The sequence below is a fragment of the Coccinella septempunctata genome, chromosome 8 (genome assembly GCF_907165205.1).
Source record: "Coccinella septempunctata chromosome 8, icCocSept1.1, whole genome shotgun sequence".
Classification (NCBI taxonomy): domain Eukaryota; kingdom Metazoa; phylum Arthropoda; class Insecta; order Coleoptera; family Coccinellidae; genus Coccinella; species Coccinella septempunctata.
This window is the reverse complement of record NC_058196.1, coordinates 11,314,165-11,340,281: the sequence shown is the minus strand read 5'-3', so window position 1 is coordinate 11,340,281 and position 26,117 is coordinate 11,314,165. Positions and strand designations below refer to the sequence as shown.

The window sequence follows — 26,117 nt, the reverse complement described above, 5'->3', positions numbered from 1 at the left end:
CTGCCCGGATCGGCCCCCGCCCACGCGTGTCCCGCGTCCCAGTCTACCTCGACGGGGGACCCCGAGTGCTGGAGGTGATGATGAAGACGACCTGCGCAGCGAGATTTCCCTTCTACGAGGTGAAATCGCGGAACTTCGAAAGTGCGTTACTTTCTGCTCGGAAAAAGTCTCTGATTTCGAAATTCAGTTGATTCATTTCAAAAATTTATGTAAAACTACCGATGACCTGAAGAAGGAAAACGGTCTTTTGAAGAAAGAGGTCAAATCCCTGAGTGCGGAAGTTAACAATGCAGAACAGTTCAGTAGGGCAAACAACGTTGAGATACAGAGTGTCACAGAGGAGAAAGGTGAAAATCTTATAAATGTTTTGGAAACCATTGGAAAACACGTGTGTTATACCGTCAATAAATCTGACATTGATTTTGTTACTCGGGTACCTACCATGAACTCCGGAAACCAAAGCACAAAATTGTGCGTGCGAGAATGAAACGCGATGAGTTTCTAGCCAAATCCAAATTCACACGTAAGGAGTCCACTGATCCTAGTATGAATATTGAATCACTATCTAATAATAAAATATATTTGAATGAACATCTAACTGCAATTAATAAGCAGATCTTTAAGGATGCTCGCGAGACAGCGAAAGAGCGAGGTTACAAGTTCACTTGGGTACAGAATGGGAGCATCCTCATGCGTAAAGACGTCTCCAGTAGGATTATTCATATAAGTGAACCAAGCGATCTCAAAAATATAAAATAACTTGTAAGTCCAAGACACCTAACATTTTAAACGGCAGTTCAAGATGGCTCTAAACATCACGTATCAAAATGTCCGAGGGCTTCGGACCAAGCTGACAGATTTTAGGCTGAAGGCTCTAGCTAACAACAGTGACATATTGTTTGTGACTGAGTCCAGGCTACACAGTGGCATTTTGGACCATGAAGTGGTTGATCCCTTTATATACAGCATATTCCGGCGTGATCAAAAAACTTGTGCTACAGCATTTGAGAAGAAAACTGGTAGTGGTGTTTTCATCGCGGTGAAGAATTTACTCAGTGCGGTTCTTGTTGGTGATTTCCAGAGTAGCGCGGAGGACGTGTGGGTGAAGTTAATGATTGATAACATACCCGTTTACTTATGTTGCGTTTACCTTCCCCCCGGGGATAGGTTGGCTATGGATACCTTCTCACGCAAATTGGACTCAATTAGGTAAAATAGAAAACAACTTGGTGCTCATTTGTGGAGACTTCAACTGCTCGTCGATAGGATGGACGCCTCGAATACCAACTGAAAGGTATCCACTTAAAGCCGAAGTTGTTGAAAATCAATATACCAATTTAGTAGACACTTTATCCTTCTGTGAGTTTGACCAGTTCAACTATTTGCTTAGCCATCAAAACAAAAGTTTGGATTTGATTTTTTGTAACAAACACCGCATTAATTTCCTAGATAAAAATGATCACCCTCTAGTTCCAGAGGATAATTATCATCCTAGCGTAGAACTTATATTAAAAATAAACAACCGGCAACTCAAAAATAATAGTATACACACCATGTTCAATTTTATAAAAGCTGATTATGATGTAATTAATCAGCACCTTTCATCTTTTCCGTGGTCGACTCTCCTGACAAACCATGATGTCAGTCAGGAGATATTATACAATAATATAAACAAAACTATCGAAGACTTTGTTCCTAAGAAAAGAGTTAACAGAAAATTCCCAAAGTTCTATTCAAAACAAACAATCAGACTCATCAAATTGAAAAATCGTGCTCACAAAAAATGGAAAATTTATGGAAATACCTGTGACCTCGTCCGCTACAGATTGCGTGTCCAGTCGAAGGCACTGATAAAAAACGACTATTTTGAATATATTACCTACTTACATAGAAGATCAAACTTCTCATGACCCCAAGTTAATTTTCAACATTACACCGATAAAGAGCAAAACCGGGGGCAGCAAATTTCCTTCCTCTATGACATTGGGTGATAGAGTAGCAACCTGCGGGGTTGAGATATGCAACTTGTTTGCGCGTTTTTTCAGAGGGAATTCAAGTTGATGTTGTCTATACGGACTTCACGAAATGTTCCGATAAAATAAACCATGATATATTATTGATGAGATTGGATGCTGTTGGAATCGGCGGTTCACTGTTGAACTGGACAGAATCATATCTACTCGGGAGAGGTTAATGTGTATTGGTGGAGTGTTTATGTCGGAGAATGTTGATTGCACGTCTGGCGTTCCCCAGGGATTGCACCTGGGACCACTATTCTTTTTAATATATGTCAACAGCATATACTCCGTTTTTAGGCTCTGTCGTTTTCTTATGTATGCGGATAATCTGAAAATATTCTTTTTCATCAGAAATCTAGCGGATTGCCTTACCATTCAGAAAGAATTGGATTCTTTCTCAGAATTCTGCACTCAGAATAATCTCTTCTTGATTATTAATAAATGCTACGTCCTCTCATTTTCAAGAAGTCGATCATCAGTTTCCTTCAATTACAAAATAGGCGATACGGTGCTGTCTCGAGTAACCAAAATAAAAGACCTAGGTGTTATACTCAAAACTATTGTTCAGCTACCATAATGAGAGCATCATCGGATCTGCTAGTAAAATGCTCGGATGTTTTCAGGCAATGCAAATCATTCAGAAGAACTCTACCCCTAATACATGTCTACTACGCATACGTGTTTAGTCGCTTGAATTTTGCCTCGGTAATCTGGAACCCTCAATATAATATCTATATCTCACGCCTTGAAAGAGTCCAGAATCGATTTCTTAAACGCATTGCCTTCAGAAAGAATCTGTTACTATAGCATAATGTAGATCGCTTTCCCATTTTAGGAAAGAAATTTGAAATATTATCTCTCGAAGACAGACGTGAAATGAACGACATTTTGTTCTTGTCGAAAATCTTGGGCGGCGAACTGCAGGCTGCTGATATTCTTGGAGGGATAAAAATTAACATTCCGTCATCAATCTGAGGCAACACGAGTTATTTCATGTTGAATTTAAGCGTTGTAATTGTACTAAACATGGTCCACTCGTGAGGGTGCTACGTTCCGCCAACGAGTCACAGCACTTATTCGACATATTTCACCTCACACCACAAAAAATTAAAATGATCCTGAAAAAGTCAATCATTGCTGCCTATTAAATTATTTCTGTCGCGAACACTTTTTTTCATAGATGTTATAATTGTTTTTATTATATCTAATTTGTGAATTTTTTCTCAACTTGATTATGTTATACCTTGTTATTGATGCATCATAAGTTGTTTTATGACCTATTTGTTTTTTTGTTCAAATGTTGTTCATGTTCTTAATAGCGGATACTGTTTCTGGGTTCCACACCTGTTTGTATCCCCAATTCTCTAAATGAATAAATAAATAAATAAATAAATAAATAAATAAATAAATAAATAAATAATTTTGACACGACATGGTTTGAAGGATTTCTCCTGAACAGGTCCTAACTTTTATTTTGGTAGGTTTTTATTTTGTATTGGAGCTAAGCAACATATCTTTTTTTTCCACAATGAGTGCACAAGACTGTTTTCAAATCACATTCTTACTATCAATAATAGATAATTGTCTTTTGAAAATTAGTCTAAAAAATAGTAATAATTTCAGTCATAAGCTGCACGAGTATCAGGTATTTTAGATTGACTATCTGTTTTCAAATATAAAATTTTTTCTGGAGCAGTACGTATTATGGGAAATTATTGAATGACCAGCATTGCTGAACAACGAAATGAGTCTTGAATCTATACTCTCTCTCCCTTTGTTCCACAAAATGTCAACTAATAAAGGATTATAATTCACTGCCCAAAAATCTGTGAGAGATACTAAAAAAGAAAACAGATGTTCAACAGAAATAAGAACTCCTTGAAGGTATTAACAAAAATTTTTTTAGGCCGTATTGGTCTTTCAGTTGAAAACTGTTTGCTCATCTCCCTCTCTCACACTCTGCTCTAGGTTTTCACCGTATCGATTTACTCAATACTAGTGAATACTTCAAATCCCCGCTGTTTTGTCTTCCACTTCCAAGAAATTAGGTGATCAGTTGGTTAACTTTCCGTGTTTTTCCGTCAAAAATTTCTAATTTGAAACACAAGTGTTGAAGTGTGTATATTCCTACGGATGGTAATTTTTTAGCCACAGATTGAGAACGATGAACATACCCGAATGGGTAAGTTCGGAACCCAAAGCTTTCTGAAATTCCGGGGACTGTACACCCCCTAGCGACTCCAATGGGTAGCAAAACTGAAAGGGGTGTAGGATGGTAGTTTCAAGCTACCATCTTACACTTCAGTACACTCGGAATCCCAGGAGCGATGCTGGCTGGTTGACAGCTACAGGATCCCAACTCTATGATCGTCTAAAATAATCTATAATGAACAATTCAAACGGTTGGAAATCGGAACAAAATAATCAAATAGTCAAATATCGGTAAGAGGGTCCAACGTCCTCCTGCAACGCAAATGTCACCTCACTGGATTACTTTGAACGGTAGGTCTGGATTTTCAGCTAGATAAACATTCCAAAGAAAGAGAAAAATATTATCCCAGGACTGCACTACGGATGGAATAAAATACAACAAGTTAAAGGCCTTAAACTTCTCGTCAGTACACTCCTAAATTCACGGTAAATACCTTCTCGTACACCTCGATCTCAATTCATTCTAATGGCTCTTCACCTTGCAGAGCCTTGGAAGAGAAATCCTCTCCCCACTCGGAAAATTCATTCCCTCTAAAGAAACTCATAACCCCATTGGACAGCTTCAAATTGTACGGTTATTTAATTGCCCAGAAAGAAATAGGTATAAATTGTGAGAAGGAAAACGGTGTAAGTCACAAGAACTTTTTCAAGCCAGTTCGATATCACTCCTTCTTGAACGTATATTTTCAACGAATGAGTGATCCCTTGTGTTGATCGCCGGATCGTAACGCATTGCAGAGAATACGGAACAATATTTGGCTGACCAGCTATCGAATGCGAGCACACTTACCGGATTTTTATCGGCCAAACGATCAGCCAAGCGAAGTCGACTGATATTGTGGGTAAACGATATCGAACTCAAGAAAGAACTTTCGCAGTCACGTACGTCAACGCCATCACAACCTGGTATTGCCGGCTATACAGTGGTATTGGACGGCTGCTCACCGGCAGTTTACCGGAAACGATCAGCAGTCGGCTTGTGTGAGAGGTCCCGTTCCCACACGTGGTTCACTATTGGAACTTGAACGACCGGTATAAAATCGACGGTCCAAAATCGGTGTGTGTGCAACTCTAGCCTAAGGCTATACCATTTGATGTCCGGCCATCCATTACAAATCTTTCATTTTCGAAATTGCGCTGCTAAACGCAATCGGTGGCCGGTCAGCCAAACGGTGAGATCTGGACCAGCTAGTGGTAAATGTTTTTATGTATCTCTTCTGTTCACTAAAGGTGCCTACAGATTACTCTAACGTGACGTTGGCTCAAGTTATAGTGCGCACGAATCAAAAATCTAACATAGGATTTTGCGCCAAAGCGTTAAATTACTGGCTCGGGAATACACTTCCAATGTCACGTCAGACAAATTAAACGCTTCAGCGCAAAATCCTATGTTATAATAGATTTTTGAATCATGCGCATTATGACATGGGCGCACGTCACGTCAGAGTAATCTGTAGGCACCTTTAGTGAACATCATATAGCATCATCACTGCCAATTTATACCATAGTATGAACAACTTTTAGAAGCTCAATCAAATTCTCATTTTTCATATACTCCTTCGTATCCTACCGAACAATAAGTTTTGTAATTTTTTTACTTTTCTAGGATGTACATAAGTCATTTTCGATGTATAAATCGAAGAAAGTTTATCACTTGTTAACATGTGTATTTTTAATTTTTTTGGGCCGCCTAGGTAATATTCCATTCAGGGTCTGAAGACTCCCAAGCCCCAGCAAATCCAAAATAGTATAGTTTGGAATTGAAAGAACTAGAACACTACACTGATGCTAAGTTGCGCGCTTTGCTAAACTAAAATTAATAAACAAATCAATTCAGATGCTTAACATCGGTAACTAAAATTAATATTATGACTTTAGCCTTGCGGCTTTCACACTCCTCTCCAGAGGAAAATTCACTTATCCCAGATATCTCAGATATCAAAAGGATTAAGCTCTGTTGGAGCCCTTTCCAGGTTTTCGGACTCGAGGTGGTGGTCGGGTCCGGGTCGCTCCTCGCCTCCCTGCTGTAGGTTGGATTCCTGCTCCACCCCTACTTCTTGTCGGCGCAGACGGTGTTCCTCTGCATTCCCCATGTACTTGCGTACAGTTCTCTCCGTTCCGAGCAGTACCGCCTTCTGCATGACTCTATAAATATTTTCGTCCAGCTGAAGTTTCCTCAAGTTCTCCAGTAGTTTCTTCGGTATCAGGCCTGAAGATGAAATTACAATAGGGATGGTCTTGATATCTTTCAGCTTCCATTGTCTTCTGGTTTGTTCCTCGAGATCTCTGTATTTTGAAATTTTTTCAGTGTGCCTATCTAGAAGATTGTTATTATTTGGAATCGCCATAACGATGAATAGTACTCTGTCCTCATCCTTATTGAGCAATATGAGGTCTGGTCTATTGTGGGTTATTTTCCGCTCTGTCAGAACCATGCGATCCCAGTAGAGCTTGTGATGTTCATTTTCCAACACAGCATCCGGATGGTAATTGTAATAAGGAACCTTTTTTGAACTTAGAAGTTGGTGTTTTAGTGCCAATTCTTGGTGAAAAATCTTGGCAACAGCATCATGTCTATTTTTGTACTCGGTGCCCGCGAACTTCTGACATCCCCTGGTGATGTGCTGGATAGTTTCATGTGTCGCACAGCCACAACGACAGCTATCGTCCGCCACTGAGGCATCCTTGGCGATATATTTCATATAATTTCTTGTTGGAATCACCTGATCCTGGATGGCAAGCATGAAGCCCTCTGTCTCAGGAAACAACCTTCTGGTCAACCAGTAGTTCGACGCAGATATGTAGACGAAAACATGGTAGACCTCGTTCTGGTGCCTTCCATGCAAAGGTTTGCCAATCAGTTTTTGCATTTTACTTTCTGCAGAGTGTTCGACGGTTTCCAAGTGATCCTGTTGTAGCTTTAACGGTGTAGAACTATCAGTAACACAAACTACTCGATGGAGTTCTGAAGAAGCAGCCTTGCTCAGAAAATATTTTCGAAGTCCTTCAATTTCCTGGGACATACGGTTGGACAAATCAACAATTCCTCTACCCCCAAGATGTCGTGGCAGCTCTGTCCTTTCTATTGAGCTTTTGGGGTGATGTTTATTGTGTTTAGTCAGCATCGTCCTTATTTTTCTCTGTAAGGCTGCTAAATCGGTGGTCGTCCAAGAGATGATACCGAATGAATAGCTCAGCGCCGAGCAAGCTTAGGTGTTGATCGCTTTTTTGAGATTCTTGCTGTTAAGACCAGTTCTCATTATCCTTCTCAATCTTCGGGTGAACTCCTCCGTTAATTCTTCCTTCATCTGGGTCTGATTGATTTTTCTTGCCTGTCTTATTCCTAGATACTTGTATGTGTCTCCTTCCTTCCATGCTTCAATTTCTGCACCTTCCTTGAGTTTGAACGTACCATCTTCTATTTTCCCTCTCGTTATATTCAGCAGTCCACATTTTTCTAATCCAAACTTCATTTTGATGTCTTCCGAAAATCCTTCCACCATTTTCAGCATCTGTTGCATTTGTTTTTTGGTAGATGCGAAGAGTTTCAATTCGTCCATGTAAAGTAGATGATTCAGTTTCATCATAGTTCTACTGCCGCTCTTGATGGAAAATCCGTAGTCCGTAGAATTCAATCTATGAGACAAGGGATTCAGGGCCAAGCAGAACCACAGAGGGCTCAGCGAGTCTCCTTGGAAAATTCCGCGTCTTATTGGAATAGGTCCTGTTGTAATGGGGCAATCTGCTGCTTTCATTTGAAGACTAGTACGCCAGGTTGACATGGCGTTTTTCAGAAACTTAACAATATTGGGACCCACCATGTAAATCTACAAGATCGTCAAGAGCCATTCGTGGGGTATAGAATCGAATGCTTTTTTGTAGTCTATGTACGCAGCGTAAAGATTCTTCCGCTTTGCACCCTCGGCCGTCTTTGGTGCATCCTTTCTGTTGCATGGCGATGATGTTATTCCTTTCGCAATGGTTGTGAATTCGATTTGAAATGCACGATGTGATTAATTTGTACATCGTTGGAAGACATGTAATTGGTCGGTATTTGGATGGGTCTTCTGTATTCCTTTGGTCTTTAGGTAACAGGTACGTAGTGCCATGTGTAAGGAATATTGGCATTCTTTCAGATTTTCAATGACATCATTTATTGCGGAGGTCAATTTGTCATGCATGATCCAAAGTTTCTTGTGTTTGTATTAACATGCAGCGTGTCCCGGGAAGAATGCGAAAACGGATAGCATGAATTGCATGATGTTATTAGGCAGGACTCGTATTAAGAGGTTTTAATCGCCTAAGGGCCTGTGTTTGGAATATACAGGGTGATGTTCAACATATGAGTCAAATTTCTCAGTTCAATAACTCTTGAACTATTCGACCTAATGATTTCAAATGTTTAGTTTTGTCACCTTTTACTATCGCCTTTCTTCAATATTTCTGAAACTGAATAAATCAGATCGGTACTGGAAAATTTCAGAATTTTCATACTTCATGAAAATTATATCACCTTGTACATTTTCCTAATCCGGTTCTGTTTTTCACATTTGATAAAAATTTTAAGGTAGGAAGTCGTGAAAGGTAATAAAGCTGTCAAATTTTAAATACATAATTTCACCTTCAAGTTCAAGATTTATTTAAGGGAATGTTTAATGATCACCCTGTATGACGGTGCCAAGCAAAGATTCGGAATTTTCATTATGAATTATTGAACTGTGATGCACATTACTCTATATATCCCAAACGAAGGCATAAGGGCGATTAAAACCTCTTGATATGAGTCCAACCTGATGATACCATACCATTGATTCATGATATATTCTTCCCGGGACACCTTGTCTAACTATTCGTCAAGTTTTTTTAGTACACTGTCGTTCCAGATGCTTTGTTGCTTACTTATTTCGAAAAAAGGGCGAGTATACCGTTTTCTGCATATCGCCACTAAATGTAATTCTTCATCGAATTCCTCTACACGGACGATATTCAAAGCATCAAATGGCAATATTATTTCGCAGAGAAAAATGCGAATTTTATTCCTTTCTCCTGGGACTTGAGTATTCTCCCTAGTTCATCCTGTTATATCTTCGAGAAGAGGCCCATCGACGTATATTTTGATCTGCTGACGTCCTATTGGAAACCGACGTTGAAATACGATCCACTTTTACTCTGAATCTTGAAATTTTCAGCTTTTCCTCTAGGCGGAACACGGAATTTGAATAATAGAGTTTCAACAAGAGTAGGCCGTGACAAAGGATGGCTTTTGTATCGCGGAAAAGGTTGTTTTGTATTCGAAGAAAGCATTGTTTTTTCGCATTAAGATTTCATAGTGAGACAAATATCTCAGGCTACAGCTGTATTTGTTTTTCGATAAGTTCAAAAAAATATTCAGGAATCATCGGAACAAATGGCATGGCATGTGACAGGACGCAAAAAAAAAACGTTTCTTGGTGACATACAGCAGAAAGTATGACAGTTATTGTTATGAGATTCTCAGATGATACGCTTCAAATATTTCATACTAGTTAAAAACAATATTTTTCTAATAGAAATATTCGGTGGAAATTTATTTCTAATACTAAAAAAAATGATCATGTGCATTGCATCGGAGGATGACAAGTTAGAGTCAAAAAAGGTACAATGGCAGAATTATATTTGAAGCTTCATTAACCCTTAACCACTAATCATACGTCTCAGAGACGGCACAACCTCATCCTATTCGTCAGATGACCTCTCCCTTTCAACTCATGCCAAAGCCCTTCCACGTAATTTATCATTATTCCACTATAACTTAGTACCCTAAAGTTGATCCATAAAAATTTCGAAATACATTCGTTGAAGTGGTTTGATGAAGCTGGAAGTGATTCCAGTCGTAGGTCTCGTCGGTAAATACTCGCGATATTTTATAGACTCATCCATATTTATTTATTTAGCTTATAGTCGATTCGAACATACCCAAAAGAGAGAGTGAACACAGGTATTTACAACACAATACCAGGACATACTTCACAATACAATCAGAATTATTGTCTTCATTATCACAGCTCCAGGCCTAACTACTCCAGCCAGGGAATGTCAACTCGTTCATTTTATATAATAGTTATCCAGAAAATTTGTAGAAAGAAAGATCGGATTTAATGAAAAAACTCTATCAAAATCTAGTACATATTACCACAATTAACAGAAGACGTCGAAAATCCAAAGCTGGCATGAAAAATTACGATTCAGTATTTTGGAAATACTAGGTAAAAAAGGAGCTGAAAATACCTGAAATTAGTGTGGAAACATTGAAAAAAAAAACGGAAGAATTGTTCTATTTGCTCTCATAAGAAGAAAAGAAGGAAGGCATATGTTTGTTATGAATGCCAGAACCCAATTTGCCTAGAATGTGCGAAAAAAGTATGTCCGGAATGTATGAAAATTCGTGATAAACAGGCATTGTCAGTTTTTTCAGAATACCTGTTTTTGATCAATTCTTGTGAATAGATTTCCGTCCAACTCTTATTGTATCAAGAAAAATAAAAGAATTACTTACTTATATAGTATTTCAATTGAATATCACTTTTTCAAAGAATCTATACCAAAATGTTGAATATTTCAGACTACATTGGAAAATTGTGATTTTCACTGAATATTGAACTTTTTTTGCATTTCTGAGCATAGTTTTCACCTCAAGAATAACAAAGGGAACATATAAATAGCTCATAAAGTTAAAACTGTGGAACCTTAAAAAATTATGTCCATCTATATGAAGCCATCTGTGAGACGTATAGGTAGTGACAACGTTACATATTTGGTACTTTAGTAGTTAAGGGTTAATCGATCTACAATGAATACGAGAAGCAGTAGATAATCGGAAAAGTCGAAGACTTATCTTGTCAAATCGGCAAGAGTTTTGTAATGGCTCATAATGAAATATTATGGGTGTACATTAGTCAGCACCCACTTTCAAAGTCAAGTAGTGGAACACCTAGCAGCGTCGCGCTTTGATGTAGTTATATAAAATTACAACTTTTCTTCAAGTATTTTGTAATAATTGAGAATTGTCACTAGTTCCTAGTTCCTAGTCCAGAAAACTCGAGAATGTTGTCAGACCTTGTGAAACGCTTTTGTGAAACGCGGTGGGTCAGTACACCACATGCTGTCATAACGATTTCGTTTCAAGAGATTTGTAACGGCAAAAAATGCATTTAGCGCTTAATCTAATATATGAAATTCTCGTGTCACAGTTTTCGTTGCCATACTCCTCCGAAACGGCTTGACCGATTTTGATGAAATTTTTTGTGCTTATCCGGTATCTATGAGAATCGGCCAACATCTATTTTTCATCCCCCTAAATGTTAGGGGTAGTCCAGCCCTAAATTTTTTTTTATTTTTCAGACAAAATTTTTAATTTCTATTTTTTTATGATACATACATAATACAACATACAAAAGGAAATTATTTATATGGCAAAACAACGTTTGCCGGGTCAGCTAGTTATCATGTATTATTTGAAAATAAAATAGTCAGGCCACATATCAATAGAACAGAGGCTGTCAGCACTAACCCAAAATGAGGATATTGTAATTTGAAGGCGGCTACAGACGGCATGCCTTGGCAAACGTCCGCTCGTTCCAACGTTTGCGCATCGTGTGTATGCAAAACATATGGCAAGGCAAAGCCGACGTTGGCGTTGGCCATGGTTCGCCTAGAAGGCGGTATTATAAACACACATCAAAGGGACTTGTCGAGACTCGCCAGTGGACTTTATCACCATACACACGACACGCGAGTCAAATTTAAAATTATGAGGTGATTTAACTATTTCTATCTGTCTGGTATGGTTTGCGGTAGGTATACCTTAAAGGAAATTCGTAATTTTTGGTGTTTTGTGAAGTACGTCGTGCATGGTTAATGTCTCAGTGGATTCTATAATGTCTCTTATTGTCAATTATTATTGTTTTTTTTTTGAGCTGAAATTACTGACAACTGGAGCAATAACACCATTATAGAGTTCCTTAAATTGTATGAAAAGTGCCCCATTCTTTGGGATCCTCAAAACGTCAATTATAAAAAATCAGACTCCATTTCTTCGCACGCTTGTTCAACCTTCGCCTTCTTACTTGCCTCGAAAAGGCTTGCCAAATTAACATATCGTGTGTATGGTCGTTGGTGCACGAATATCGAGAACATACCAACGTTTTCACAAATGTGTGTTCAAACGCTGGCCAAGGCTTGCCATGCCGTCTGTAGCCGCCCTAACATAAATCAAAGAGCGTCGCCACCAGATGTCCCACTACCTGACCTTGAGAGTGGGTGCTGACTCATGTACACCACCAAAACTAACTTATATTTAATTAAGAGCCATTACAAAACTCTTGCCGATTTTCGTCGCCAGCTCTCGGACTAAAAGTAGAGCTTTTGTTGTTAGTCGACCAATGTCTCTACCGACTGAGGTATTTTAAAGAATTTACGCAAATGGTCAAAATCCGAAAATTCCCAATTCATCATCATCATAAATTCATCACAAGAAACCAAGGAGTTGAGAGGGTTTGGCTAACTTCACGTTATTTGACTAAAGGTGCCTACAGATTACTTTGACGTGAAGTGGGTCAACATCATAATGCATGATTCTAAAATCATACGATATTGCGAGCGAACGGCTTAACATCCACGACCATACTCCCGTTGGTCATGTCAATAAATGGATTGGTGGTATTCTCCTTGAGAACACAATCCGACTGGAATTAGATAAAAAGCTTATAAGCAGAGCGCAGAAAGAAGTAGTCCTCGCAAATACGAGACTAGTGAGGAAGTATAAGTACAAGTTTCAAAAAATATTTCAAAATTTTCGTGGCGCCCTTATCGACCTTCTTTTCGACTTAGATCAAAGGCGCGAGCATTGTCAACTTTTTTATGTGACAGTTCTTGTTTTGATTGGCTTGATTGTAATATTTGACGTTTCAAATTCTATTCTTTTCAGGTAGAAGCCATGAGTACTGAAAAGTCTGTCAGGGTACGCGTCAAGGTATACGACAACACTACCTCTATATACAGCCAAGACATTGAAATCTCAAACGGCGAAGGAAGATTCATCGTTCCAGCAATCCTGGCGGACAGCGACGTCATTACGCTTCAGGTACGTCTTCCTAACAACTTGCACTGCTTGTATAATCCTTTCAAACAGACGACATGAAGTTTCGTTGCGGCGACTGCCATTATGCCATTGTATAATAACGTGTTTTCGCGTCTCATAACGGGTCTTCCAGTAAGGGACAAGCATAACTTCCGGTTCCTAAGGGAGTCATGAGGGACATGGAACTGGAAAATTGTCGGTGTTTTGTATTCAGAAGACGTGTTATCGGGGGTCCAAGGATGAAAGCATTGATGAAAAATGTCATGTTCTTGAGGATGTTCGGGGATCTCCAATTTGTATGATTTCTGATTTCCATTTGAATTGTTTAGGCTTTCACAGATTCCTCTTCACGACTGGATGTCTAATGTCTTTTTTCACGAAGCTTAATTGAGTCACTGATCCATTTCATGTTGTTTTCAATAGAAGATTCAAGGATTCACGTACAAAATATTGGTGCTTGAAAACCTTAGCAGTGAAATAAAAGTTCTTTGGCGAATTTTGCGGTTCAGGCAGAAATAGATCTTGTCACGACATATTGCTAGACAAGTTTATTTATATTGAATAAAATCACTTTATTCCTTGTTTGAATATAATATATTCATTCAATTTTTTACATCATGATATTTTGAGAAAGAATCGATATGTTTCTGGAAACCGAATAAGGATATGAAAACCCAGTGCTCAGAGAAACGTGAGAAAACTGCATCACTCGCATCCTTCTCCATCATCCGTTTCCATTTTCGAATTCAGTGTTCGTTTCAAGAATTCAATGAGTGATTTCGCGTCTTCTGAAACAAAATAACGGACCCAGTCAAGATGATCGGCTAGTTATCATCATCTTATACAATGATTGCAGTAGATTCAATTTTTATCCTACGAGGTAAATTCCGTGGGCTTGCAAGGAGCTTATTTCAGAAACTTGGCCGGAATATGAAAAAATCATTTAACATTCCAAAATAATGAACGAGTTCGGAAACGTTTGCCAATCGTGTAAATATTCGACTACTCTTACAATGGAGACGAATTTTTTTTTAAATTATATTAATGCCTTCCGGATGATTCAAGCATTTTACGATCCTTGGAATGTCGCCGGATCTCAAATCCAAGTGATATGAAAAAAAATTTATAGTGTATTTTGAAGGTAAGTTTTGAACGCCCAAACTACTAATATGTTCTGTGATGAAACTTCCGTCAAAAAATGAATAAATTATTAGTCTATGGATGAAACCAGAAATATAATGCACGGAACACGAAAAAGGCGGCTGAATAATGTCAAAACTTACCTTAAAAAGACAATATAAATTTTTTTTCATATCACTCGGATTTGAGAGCCGGCGTCATTCCAAGAATTATAAAATTCTTAAAGGAACCGAAAGGCACAAATATAGTAAAAAAAATACGTTGCCCCTGTAAGAGTACAGTTGAATATTTATAAGGTTGGTAAACGTTACTGAACTCGTCCATTGGGTAATTCTCATCAAAATCCGAAGTTTATGTCCCCCACTCTTGAAACAGATTTCCGTTTATTAATTATCTATCTAAGTTAATAATTTTCTATCTTAGGTTTATATTTAAAAAAGAAGTAACTCTCCTTATAATTAATCGGAATAGAAAAGTTAAGACTGACTTCATGTCATAAAAAAAATTCCGAGGGACAATAGTCCCTCGTCCTCAGTTAGTGGCTGAAACTTCGTTTTTTCATCAGATTCATCAATTATCAGGGTCGGATTAACACCAGGGAAAAAAGGGCAATTGCCCTGGGCGAATTCAACATTGGAGCGAATTCATTGATAGTAACAATAACTAAATACGGACATCACTGCAAACGCGAATACCGATTTCAAATGACAGACTACCCACATCCTAGACGGTTCACGCCAATGATAATAGATATGGATGAAACATGAAACCACCAACAGGCTGGTATCGGTACTAAAAAAAAGCAGGAAACACTGCAAACCATTGATTAATTCGAAGTAGTTTATGGCGGGAAATTTACATCTCAGTGAGTTTTTATCCAAAAAAACAAATCCAAATTTAGAAAAATATGAATATATATTGAATATTCATTTATTCAACCTTAATACAAAAAAAATAAAATGCAACAAAATAGAACGGATAGACTTATACTGAATTGAGTTGAATAATATTATTCAAATAACGTCTTCAATCTGTCTTTCTAGGTTTAATATCTCTGGGCAAACAGGGGGGTAAAATTGGAAACAATAATTTTATACATTTTCTCACATCAAATGTTTTGTTTGGGTTGTTTTATATTTTTCCTTTTTATTCTGTACAGACGAGTTTTTTAGGCAAGCTTTTTGACAAAATTTGTACCAGTATAAAATTGTTTTTTACCCTGAATAATTTTATTAACATTTTTGCACCAATTATGCACTAATGTTCTGTTCGAGAATTTTGTTATTAATTCAATAACATTTTCTTATGATCCTGTTGGTGACATAATAAAAATGTGAAATCCGCTGTTTCATTGATTGCACATTCAATTATATCTACCAAATTTGTAGAACATGCTCGTTTTCCTAACAAAACTGAATTATTTTCACTACATTAAAAAATATGGGGTCATCGTGTTGTCCATATCACCTGAAAAATAATAAGCCCACCTAAAATGTGTAACACAGAATTGAGAGGAATGCTTTAGATTTGTTGAAATCAAGCATATTTCTGTTGTATCCCTGTATTTGTATTTATAACCTCCAATGATATTAGAGTTGTTTGATTCATCAACATCAATAACTTCATCATCAGGTTCAGGTTGTAGACATTGGAGTATTCGGAACACCACCTGAGCCAGATGTACCTAAAAAGGTTTGATTCATTTTTGTTTCATGGATATCAATTTTATACTTACAAGAAAGATTTCGTGTTGGAACAGCCTTCAGAAATAATTTGTGAGACCAACTATAGAGGCATAGGCTACTTCAAAATGCTCATTACACAATCTTTTCGAAGCGTAAACTGTTATCGGATCCATTTCCATCAGCTCCATGTCATTTATTGCTTGAATCTATTTCTTGAATCGATCCATATCCTTCTTTGGATTAGGAAATCTATGCCTTATTTTGCATTCACTTTGACAATGTGGAACACTACACTTATTGTGATAAGCCATGATGAAACCGTTAAAGTTTTAAATATGTACATACTACTTCCACGCCCAACAAGAATATCTACTTCCACAGCGATCACAAGGGATAAACAACCAAAGATATGTGTAACAGCCTTGTAAACAAGAAACTAAAATAAACGTAAAAGTAAATCGAAGTACATAACCTATAACCTCAAACTCTGTAGCACACAAAACAAATATCTTATTTTCTTTTTCTTTTCTTCATAGAACCATTAAAATTATACTCTTCTATGGTTGTCGAATCTGTAATTTTTTGCAGTGAGTACAGAGACATCTTAAGGCTGGTATCCGTACTAAAAAACAGGTTCAAGGTCATGTAACCTACATGAACCTTCTAGGGGGTGAGTAGTCTTTGTTCCAAATAATAGAAACATACGGTTTCGATCGTTCGATCGATCTCAATAGTACCTACTTGCGCCTGCTCTTCGCATCCAAACGAACGGTCGCCTATTTACCCATTGCCAAAGATTATAGAGTTACTCTTTAATCTTTGCCCACTGCCTCTTCGAGGCCCGAGCATTGCGCATTCACTCGGGAATATTGTGACTAGTCAGCCAAAGATTATAATCAGCCTAACTCTATAATCTTTGGTCAGCCAACCTAACTCTATTATTGTTTCTGTTATTCTGTTTCGTTTTTATATTTCTGACACAAAAATTAAATCACGATTATTCTCAAAAATGAAACACAAAAATCGTTTATGAAAAAATTGTAGGTTTTTTTTGCGAATGTCGGATGCATTCTTAACATTGGTTTATTCTTATATTCTTTCTCCTCATTACTCAATTCCCTGAAATCGAAGAGACAAATATGTCTCATTCTCGAAATGATCAAGATCCTCATGAAATATACTCTATGGTTGCTCGATCTGTCGAAGGAAAATATTGTCCGGGTACGGCATATAATTTTTTGATATTATTCAAAATCAAAGAAAAATAAACTTGAATACGTCACCTTATTCAAGAAAATAAAAATATCTCAAAACAAAATAGCGAAATAGCGATTCCACCATAAAATTTGAAATATTAAAATCCAGTAGCAAATTGAAGAAATTTCATTCTAAATCCTTTATTGGTCCTGTGATTGAAAAAAAAATAGTTCGAAAATCGGCAACTTCAGGTAGTTTCATAAAATTCTGAATATTTTGGAGACGGTATATTTTCGCTGAACTAATATTGGTGTCATTCAATAGTATTTGGTCTACTCTATCGTGGTGTGACGTTTGATTCACTAGTTTTGGGACGGCCTGTATACCTATAATATTACGTATATGGGATTGATTATCTCTCAATTGCATAGGTATCTTTCGTGATAGTGTATATTAGGGTTAAGAATTCGATTATATTCGATATTATTAAGTTCTGTTGATATTTCTTAAGCCATAAGTCATTTATTTATAATACTGAACCAAACGTTTCCACTGTTAATAAATCACTCATTCAATAATAACAAAAACACTTTTTCTGAAACGACTAATTTTGTCGAACAGATCCACGGAGTATTTTCGAAGCAAACAGAAACTTAACGACCCCTCGGCGCATTGCCCCCGAAACTTGGCGCTTATAAGTTAATGAAATTTAAAGTTCACTGCCGAGTGTTTATAAACTTCACGGCCGACGCCGGCTGCTTAAATTCTTCTCTTGGGAAACCAGAGTGCGATCGCATGTACCCCGCGTAATGTACCCGAACGAATAAATCGTCTGTACAGCTATCCTTTTGAAACAACCAAGGGATCCGAAAGAAAGAAAAGGACGACGAAGTTGCTTGAAAGCGAATGAAGGTAATAAAATCAGATGACTCTGGACAGGACGGAAATTGTTGTTTTTATACTTTCAATGTTTTATGAGATGAAATAAAATTGATTTACTCAGTTGTTTTATCAGGTGCAGGGTGCAGCTTTCTTCGTTTTTCAAAATTAGGTTAAGACCTGAGAAAGAAATACTATTGGCAGATAACGTTCGCGTTATGGCCAGCTGCCAGTTAGATTAAATTGTTTCTTAGGTTTTAGTCCTTAGGAACTCTGCATAAGCCCACACAAAGACGTTCATACGATAGATAAATGTAGCCATGATATTTTTGTTCGTTCAGGAATCAGTTGTATCGATGCATGAATCCACCCATTCATCATTCGAAGTTCACATTAAACTTAAATTCAGGTAGTAGTACATTGTCAGCCGGGTAGGAAAAGCCTAATTACTGGACGACTGTGAAGACTGCTGAGTCGGGGTGCAAGCCTCCATTCCGTCTATGAGAATGTGGCTTTTCCTAGTAGGTAATTCTGGAATACTTTATTTATTATTGTACTGTCTTGGCCTCAAATTACCTTGCGCTGGTCAGTGATGCTTGTAGAATTCTTTTTACTTCGAAGATACTTACGAATGACAGCACTTTAAGTACACCTTACTACTCTATGGCCAAAGATCGTGATCGTCTGGTTGTGGTAGGACTCCACATTACGTAGGCAACCCAAAGTACTTACCCTGATTACTAATAGCAAAATTGACGGGAGGTTGGGAGATTCGAAAGAAAACAACACATTTAAACCCAAACAAGAAACGTTTATTTCGGGTTTCATTGGGGACGATCTCCAATGTCATAGCTCTAGGGCGCAGCAGAGCGGAGGAAAAAGAGCTGCGAGAAAACCTCCCCTTAGAACAGCAACAACTACATAATCTACTATACAGGTATGATTTTACGTAGCTACGGCATCAGGTTCAACTGGCGAGAGAAGATCTCATGTGAAATGCACACTTGGTGGAATCAGTTACATCTACAGCTATCAGCTCCTTAATGATGACTCTTAACCGATACTTCAGTGAGATGGGTTACGTTACGGCATACAACAGTTCGGAATTGGGTAGGGTTCAGTCAGGGGGTTGTTGGAAGGATTAGACTCAGATGCAAGGGCATCCAGCCTAAAGGGTTGGAGACGCAGTTACAACGGTACCCGGCCTCAGGGGAGAGAGACGCAGCTGCAAGGGCATCCGGCCTCAGAAATCGACGCAGATACAACGGTATCCGGCCTAAAGGGTTAGAGACGCAGTTACAACGGTACCCGGCCTCAGGGGAGAGAGACGCAGCTGCAAGGGCATCTGGCCTCAGAAATCGACGCAGATACGAGGGTATCCGGCATGCGGGATACTAGGAAGGGCAAAATCCACAAAAGTTGTATGTTTGTCCCGTAACACAAATATGAATTATTTCCGCTCTTGGCTATCACGTTCAAATATGTCCTGTATTGACCAACTCCACCAGTGAAGAGAAAAATAATAATAATAAAAGAAAAGGAAAAATGATAATTAAGGTTCCTTAATGCAAATACAGTTTTTACCCTGTTGGTCGTACCTAAGTAATCGAATCATTGGCTTGGCTTGGGGACGCTTCAGTGACATTTACAAGTATTCATAAGATAAGCATAAAAAAAAATATGTAGAAATTAAGAAATTAATACTATGAATATTACATAACACAAGCGCATCCACCATGAAATAACTTTATTATAATAACTAGCCCTCAAATCATAAATGGAATAGAATTGGAAGCAAAAAGGGGTAGCGTACAAAATGGCGTCCGGCGTCCCTATGACGTGTTCAAAGAAAGAAAAACTCAGAAAGTACGTTATTATCTACAATAAAGAAAATGAGTTATATTGTGTGTGAAGCACATAAAATAGAGACGGGGACGGTATTGGCCCTCGAGTAATTAACGAAATACTTTAACAATGAAAACTAATATGATGCATCAAGTACCCAAAACCGCATATTCGCAATAAAACCTTCAAATTAATAAAATAAGAAACGGTAATAATGAAATGAGTGGTAACTTACGTATGGAATCCACTGAACAAAATAAAGAAAAAAACAACCTTTGTCTTACTCAAAAATTCACTCAAGAAAAAAAAAACTAAGTAACAGGAAAAACCGGTTTAACTCGTTTCAAGAAAGGACGATTAATGAATCCCTTCTTCATTAGGAATTTCTTGCCTTTTCGATCTCAAGTACCTACTTGAAAAAGAGCGTCTTCCAGGGTTCTTAACGCTTGCGCCATCTCCCCTTTCAATTCAACAGCTAGTACAGAAAACCTTGTCTAACCTTTCATTTCTTACTGGTGGTCTTTGATAAAGTCCACTAGAGGGCAGTCGTTATGTCAATATTGAAAAAAAAAGCAGTCCACTACATTATTATTATTATTTTGTACGTTGTAATTGAAAATACACGTCAACTCATCAATCAGTGAACCCCACGTCTGTCACAGAATCTCCAAAAAATGGAACGCCAGGATAGACTTGAAATTATCAGTGGAGCAGGGTGTCTGTGAAGACTAGGATAGAAGCGTCTTCTAAGTCTCTGCTTTCCAACGGTTTTTAATCGTTAAAAAAGAACCTACCTCTTCTAACTAAAACCTAGATGTAACTGATTTAAGAAAAGAATCTCACTGGCAATAAACACTGACAACAGAATAAGTATATGATCAGTTTTTTATTTCGCCTAAATTAAATTATATAAAAAAAAATAAACAGGTAAAAATAAATGTGGATATCAACAAGCGAACTGGTCGGCGTGGGGTGCTTGATAAAATAAGGTCACTAGAATAAAACACAACTACTGCTCAGATGGGTTAAATAAAAGAGATAGTGAAATTTACATAATTAAATGTTGAATTAATTTATGTTTCATTCTCCTTGCCGGAAGAAAATACTTTTTAAGATGGTCTTTTCTAATTTCATGATATTTTGGTTGAAAAATGTAGAAGTTTATTTCTTAACGACATTTTGAATTGTTTCAACATTAGACTCTTTGTGTAGTTCTTTTATTTTGGTTTCTCTAGATTTGTTCAAAATAATTCGAAGAAATTTATTTTAGTCATCTCACCCCAAATCTCATTTACGTAAGTCTTGTTTGTAGATCCTGATTTTGGATGTACGGTTAAGTTTGCTTTCCTTGCAAAGTAACGGGAAGACTTCACTAAGCAGTGCAATACTTTTGCTGATGATTTCATTGGTATGATTATTAAAGTTCAATTTTTTATCTAGAATGACTCCAAGGTATTTCAAGTGATTCTTCTCAACTATTGGTTGGTTGCAAAACGTTAAATTTCTGGTGGGGGAGACACGGCGTTTATGTGTGAAGAATGTCAGGTTTGTTTTGGCAGCATTAATTTTAATTTTCCACTTATGATAGTATTTTTCCGATTTATTTATATGAATTTGTAGATATTTTGTTGCTTGAGTTTTGGACCAAGACTTAGAAGTGATTGCCGTGTCGTCCGCGAAGAGATAGATATTAGTGTTGTTATCTTTCGGTATGTCATTTATATAATGTTCGAATAGGTGGGAAAAAAGCAGGCCCCCTTGTGGAACACCTGCTGTAATTTTCTCTTTTCAGATAATGTGTGGCTACTCCAGGAAAATACGGTTAAAATAGACGGTAAATACTGTTAAATTTTGAAAGCCTGGCGAGTCACTCCCTCTGTCGGCGGAAATCGGTAAGGTGGCTGGTACCGGTCCAATTGCAGTGCACCCTGTCTCTCTCTCTCTCTCTCTCTCTCTCTCTCTCTCTCTCGGTGAACCTCAAAATGGCTGCCTGTCAGACAGCAGGTCGGAAGAAGCTGTCAACCTGTAACTTGATCGGTCGGAAATCGGCAAAATATTAACAAAAAAAGAGCAAAAATACGGTAGGACGGCAATCTACAAATCCTGAAATGACTACATCAAGTTCAAACGGTAGGTAAGTCTTTTCAGCTAGTTAAACGGACTAAAGAAAGCAGAAAATATTCAAAATGTCAACCCAGTTATGCACAACGGACGAGACCACGCAAGGAATAAAAATGCTACAAGTGACTTGCCCTACACTTTCAAACTTGTCGTAATTTCAACTGTTCTGCACGGTAAAATTCTTACACACTTTTTTTGACATCTCGATTTCCAGTTATTCCCCTCTTGACTTTCAGCGTCGGGCCTCGAAGAAGTACCCGTCTCCGCGGAAAACTCGCCCCACTATGGGTCTCTCATCTCTCTATTGGATGCACTCAAATTGTTCGGTCAATCAACTGGCTCGGATAGAGACAAAAATAATTGAAGAGGAGGAAAATCGAAACAAGTTGAAAAACCCTTTTGGAGTCAGAAAAATTACGGTTGAACGGAAAGAATTAAAAAATATTAGAATTCTGAAAACAAAAGATATATACCATTTCCGCCACAAACATGGGCCCGGTCGGTGGAAAACAATGACAATATCAATCGGTAAAGCCCCCCTATGATAATATAACGGTTTTCTCTCAAAAATCGGCCGCGTCACATCATACTATGAATCCTTTGAGAAAACAAATATGAACATAGGCAGTGCCTCTTTTGCGGTCTCTGCTTCTCGCTAGAGTTAAACAAAGTGTACAATCGACCATCTTGAAGTGCCTATTAAAAAAAAAAGAAGCTTCAAGCGGAGCAGAATGTGCATTGTGAGTGAAACAATAGCTAACAGAAAAAACCTTCAAATAAAACTGAATTCAACTCAATTCAATTGAGTTCTCTACACCTAGAAAATTCGAAAATTGAACTTATTGGCTCAAAAAAAAAATTGTAGCTTCTGTTTTGAATTGTTTCAATGATAAATTCTTCATACCTACGGAAAACATGTTATATAACCTGGATCCAAAGTAGAAAAGGGATCTTTGGGGGATAATTCTCTTGAAAGCTGTAACGTTATTTAACATATTTTTGTGTACCTCGTTGCTCTAGCATTGAGAAATGGAAATTTGAAAGTGTTGCAAGTGTTGAACATTGCAAGCACTATTTCAATTTTCTTATTAAATATGTCAGTAGAGTAAAGTCTTTCTCTTTTATACATTATTTTGATGAGCATATTTTGGCAGTCTCCAATATTTTGAGAGCGTTATTATAAGCACCACCCCAGACCACTATACCATACCTCAGTATTGAGTCTGCCAGTGCAGAATAAAGTGAGTTCATATTTGTTTTTGTTAGAATATTTCTGATAGTATAGAACTTATTATAGAATTATAATTCTCTTTGTTACTTGGGTAATATGTTCAGTACATCTCAAGTGTTGGTCAAGCAGAATGCATAAGTATTCAATTGAAGTCTTCTTTTCAATGGTCGGACATGAACGTGATGCATCTCTATAACATTCAGATGAATGAATTTCAAGACTGATTTCCGAAAGCTGTCCAGTGAGAGTTAATACTCGAGAGACTATAATTCAACCACATAAAGATCTTTCCAAGGATCGCCTTGAATATTATTTTTTCGCAAATCGTTTGAAATTACCCAGATAACACAGAGACATCTTGAAGAAGTCTTAATGACGTCTGTTACCGACATTGTTTACGTCTCAAAGACGTCTGTCATACGTCTTAAAGGCGTCCAAGTTACAGCTTATGTTAAAACTAAAAACATCTCTAGGACGTCAATTATGTCAAACTTGACGCATACTGATTTAATTGCTGGTGTTTTCGAAAACAAAACAGTGTAAAATGATGAGTTATGATTTTATTTGCTCAAAATAATCTAGTAGAACGTTGGAGGCTCCTTCAGCCTCTCGATTAGAAAGTCTTCGACTGATACTGTCTCATCATTATCTTCTTTTATACTTTCATACTCAAATACATCGAAATATATTTTTTTCGAATTTCAACATTGCATTCTGTCTGTATTCTCTTACGCAAATTCTGATTTCAGAAAAGCTATCTTATGAATATTCTACGTTATTTTCACAATCCGGCAGCGCGCACCGAGTCAATATAAAGGTCATGAAAGTTTTCTGATCATCATAGTATTTTAATAACGAGCGTTCAAAACAATTCGTCGTCAGGTGGGCTAAGGAATTTTGAACATCGATATTTCGTGTCTTTACGTAAATATTAGCTTTTGCTGTACCTTTTTTCAGTAAGAAGCACTTTGGATTGTTGTTTAATTCATATTATCAGGAAATTATAAAGGTAGATTTCAAGGACGTGTATAAAGCATTTATTATTGAATCCTACTTCAAAATTGGGAAGAAAAGAGTGCAAGAGTGGAACCTATTGTATCCTATACCAATGCACCCGCCTCAATGTTGTGTAAATATTTAAATTCAATATAATCTGATATGATTCAACATGATGCAATATATTCTCTTGAAAATATTATCCATTTGACCAATGAACTAAAAACACTCAAAATTTCTACAAACGCAAGACGAAACTGATTATTTTATGTAGTAAAATTATTTTCATCTACCGTGCGTGGCTTGGTGGTCGAAGAGTCGACTCAGTATATCGCAATCGCAAGATACTGAGTTTGATCCCGGGCTTGATAAGAAATTTTCTAGTCAATACGGGTACGGGCAACTATTTACTGTTGGGTTAAAATTAACAGTGCTGTGCCTAAGGTGACCTAAAGACACAGTAACAAAGCCTACAAAAAACACAACTGGTTCTCCGAACTCGTACAATCTACAAAAAGCTTCTGAGGGGTACTTCGGTATCCGGATAATATGATAAGATGATAATAGTCTATACCAACTAAGGAAGTTCATTAGTTAATAAACCAACAAATTAATGAAAACCCTTTTGTCACTGTGGATATGAAGGAAGAGCCAATGAGACGTCCAAAGATATTTCTAGGGCCTAGGACAAAGGTACTTTTAGTTCAATGACAGTGTTTAACAACAATTGGATGGCTCATCAATGGTTTCCCTTCATCTAATTTACACTTTTTTTCTTTACGTTCTACTTTTCTGAGAGCCGAGATATTGGCTGTATAGAACATTTTGGGACACCCTGTATATTTGTCAGGAATTTTGGGAAAGACGTCTAATGTTTACAGTTGATCCAATTGTGGTTAACTGACGCTTGGTTTCACAATTGAAGGTTAACCTATGGTTAAGGAGATTTCACCATTTAGGCTCTTCACAATCACACAAAAAGTATCAATGAACATAACAATTACCTGAAGTATGGTTAAAGTTGGAGTGAAATCACAGATTTTTTCTCTATGAGCATTTTTTAAAATATATGATAATCGCCCTTTGAACTAAACTGCAATCAACGGTATAATAATAAAGATTGCAATTACCAAGATCGCTAGATTATTAGTATGGACATATAGGGTTTCGGTATCAATGCATATGGCAGTGATGAAGAGGAACCTGCCTCGATGAACTGAAGTTATCGTTCATTGACCGAATTCTTTCGAAGTCTACCACTTATTTTAATTTTTTTCAAAGGATTTCAGATAGAAAAGAGCATTTGATCGCTCATCCAACAGGTATAATAAAAAATTGTACGTAGAGCTGCTCCGAACTGTGGACAATATTTATTTCTTGCTATGTGTATACAAATATAAGATTCTCATAAGATATTCATCGAATGGCAAGAGTTGAACTGACTAGTGATGATAGGATTCGATTTTATTTTGAATCTGTGTAATTTTCCAATTCAACCCTATGTTCAGTTTATACCTATTCACGAATTCAGATCTAAATCAGAAAAACTAATGATATAACCTAATTCTAGGTAAAAATGCTCATGTATTTCTACCAACATATAAAATACTAGCTGACCCGACAAACCTAGTTTTGCCATTTAAATTATTTCTAGGGTAGATAATAATAACCTATAA

At 37.3% G+C, this 26,117-nt stretch overlaps 1 protein-coding gene across 2 annotated transcripts in view; it reads left to right on the top strand.

Moving 5' to 3' along the window:
• LOC123318930 (C3 and PZP-like alpha-2-macroglobulin domain-containing protein 8) overlaps nt 1–26,117 on the top strand; it is a 1,198,665-nt gene that overhangs the window by 431,616 nt on the left and 740,932 nt on the right. For both annotated transcript variants that reach the window (XM_044905716.1, XM_044905717.1), the window contains one exon: nt 13,195–13,350. In XM_044905716.1, the coding sequence (XP_044761651.1) occupies nt 13,195–13,350 (156 nt within the window). The remainder of the gene's footprint in view (nt 1–13,194; nt 13,351–26,117) is intronic.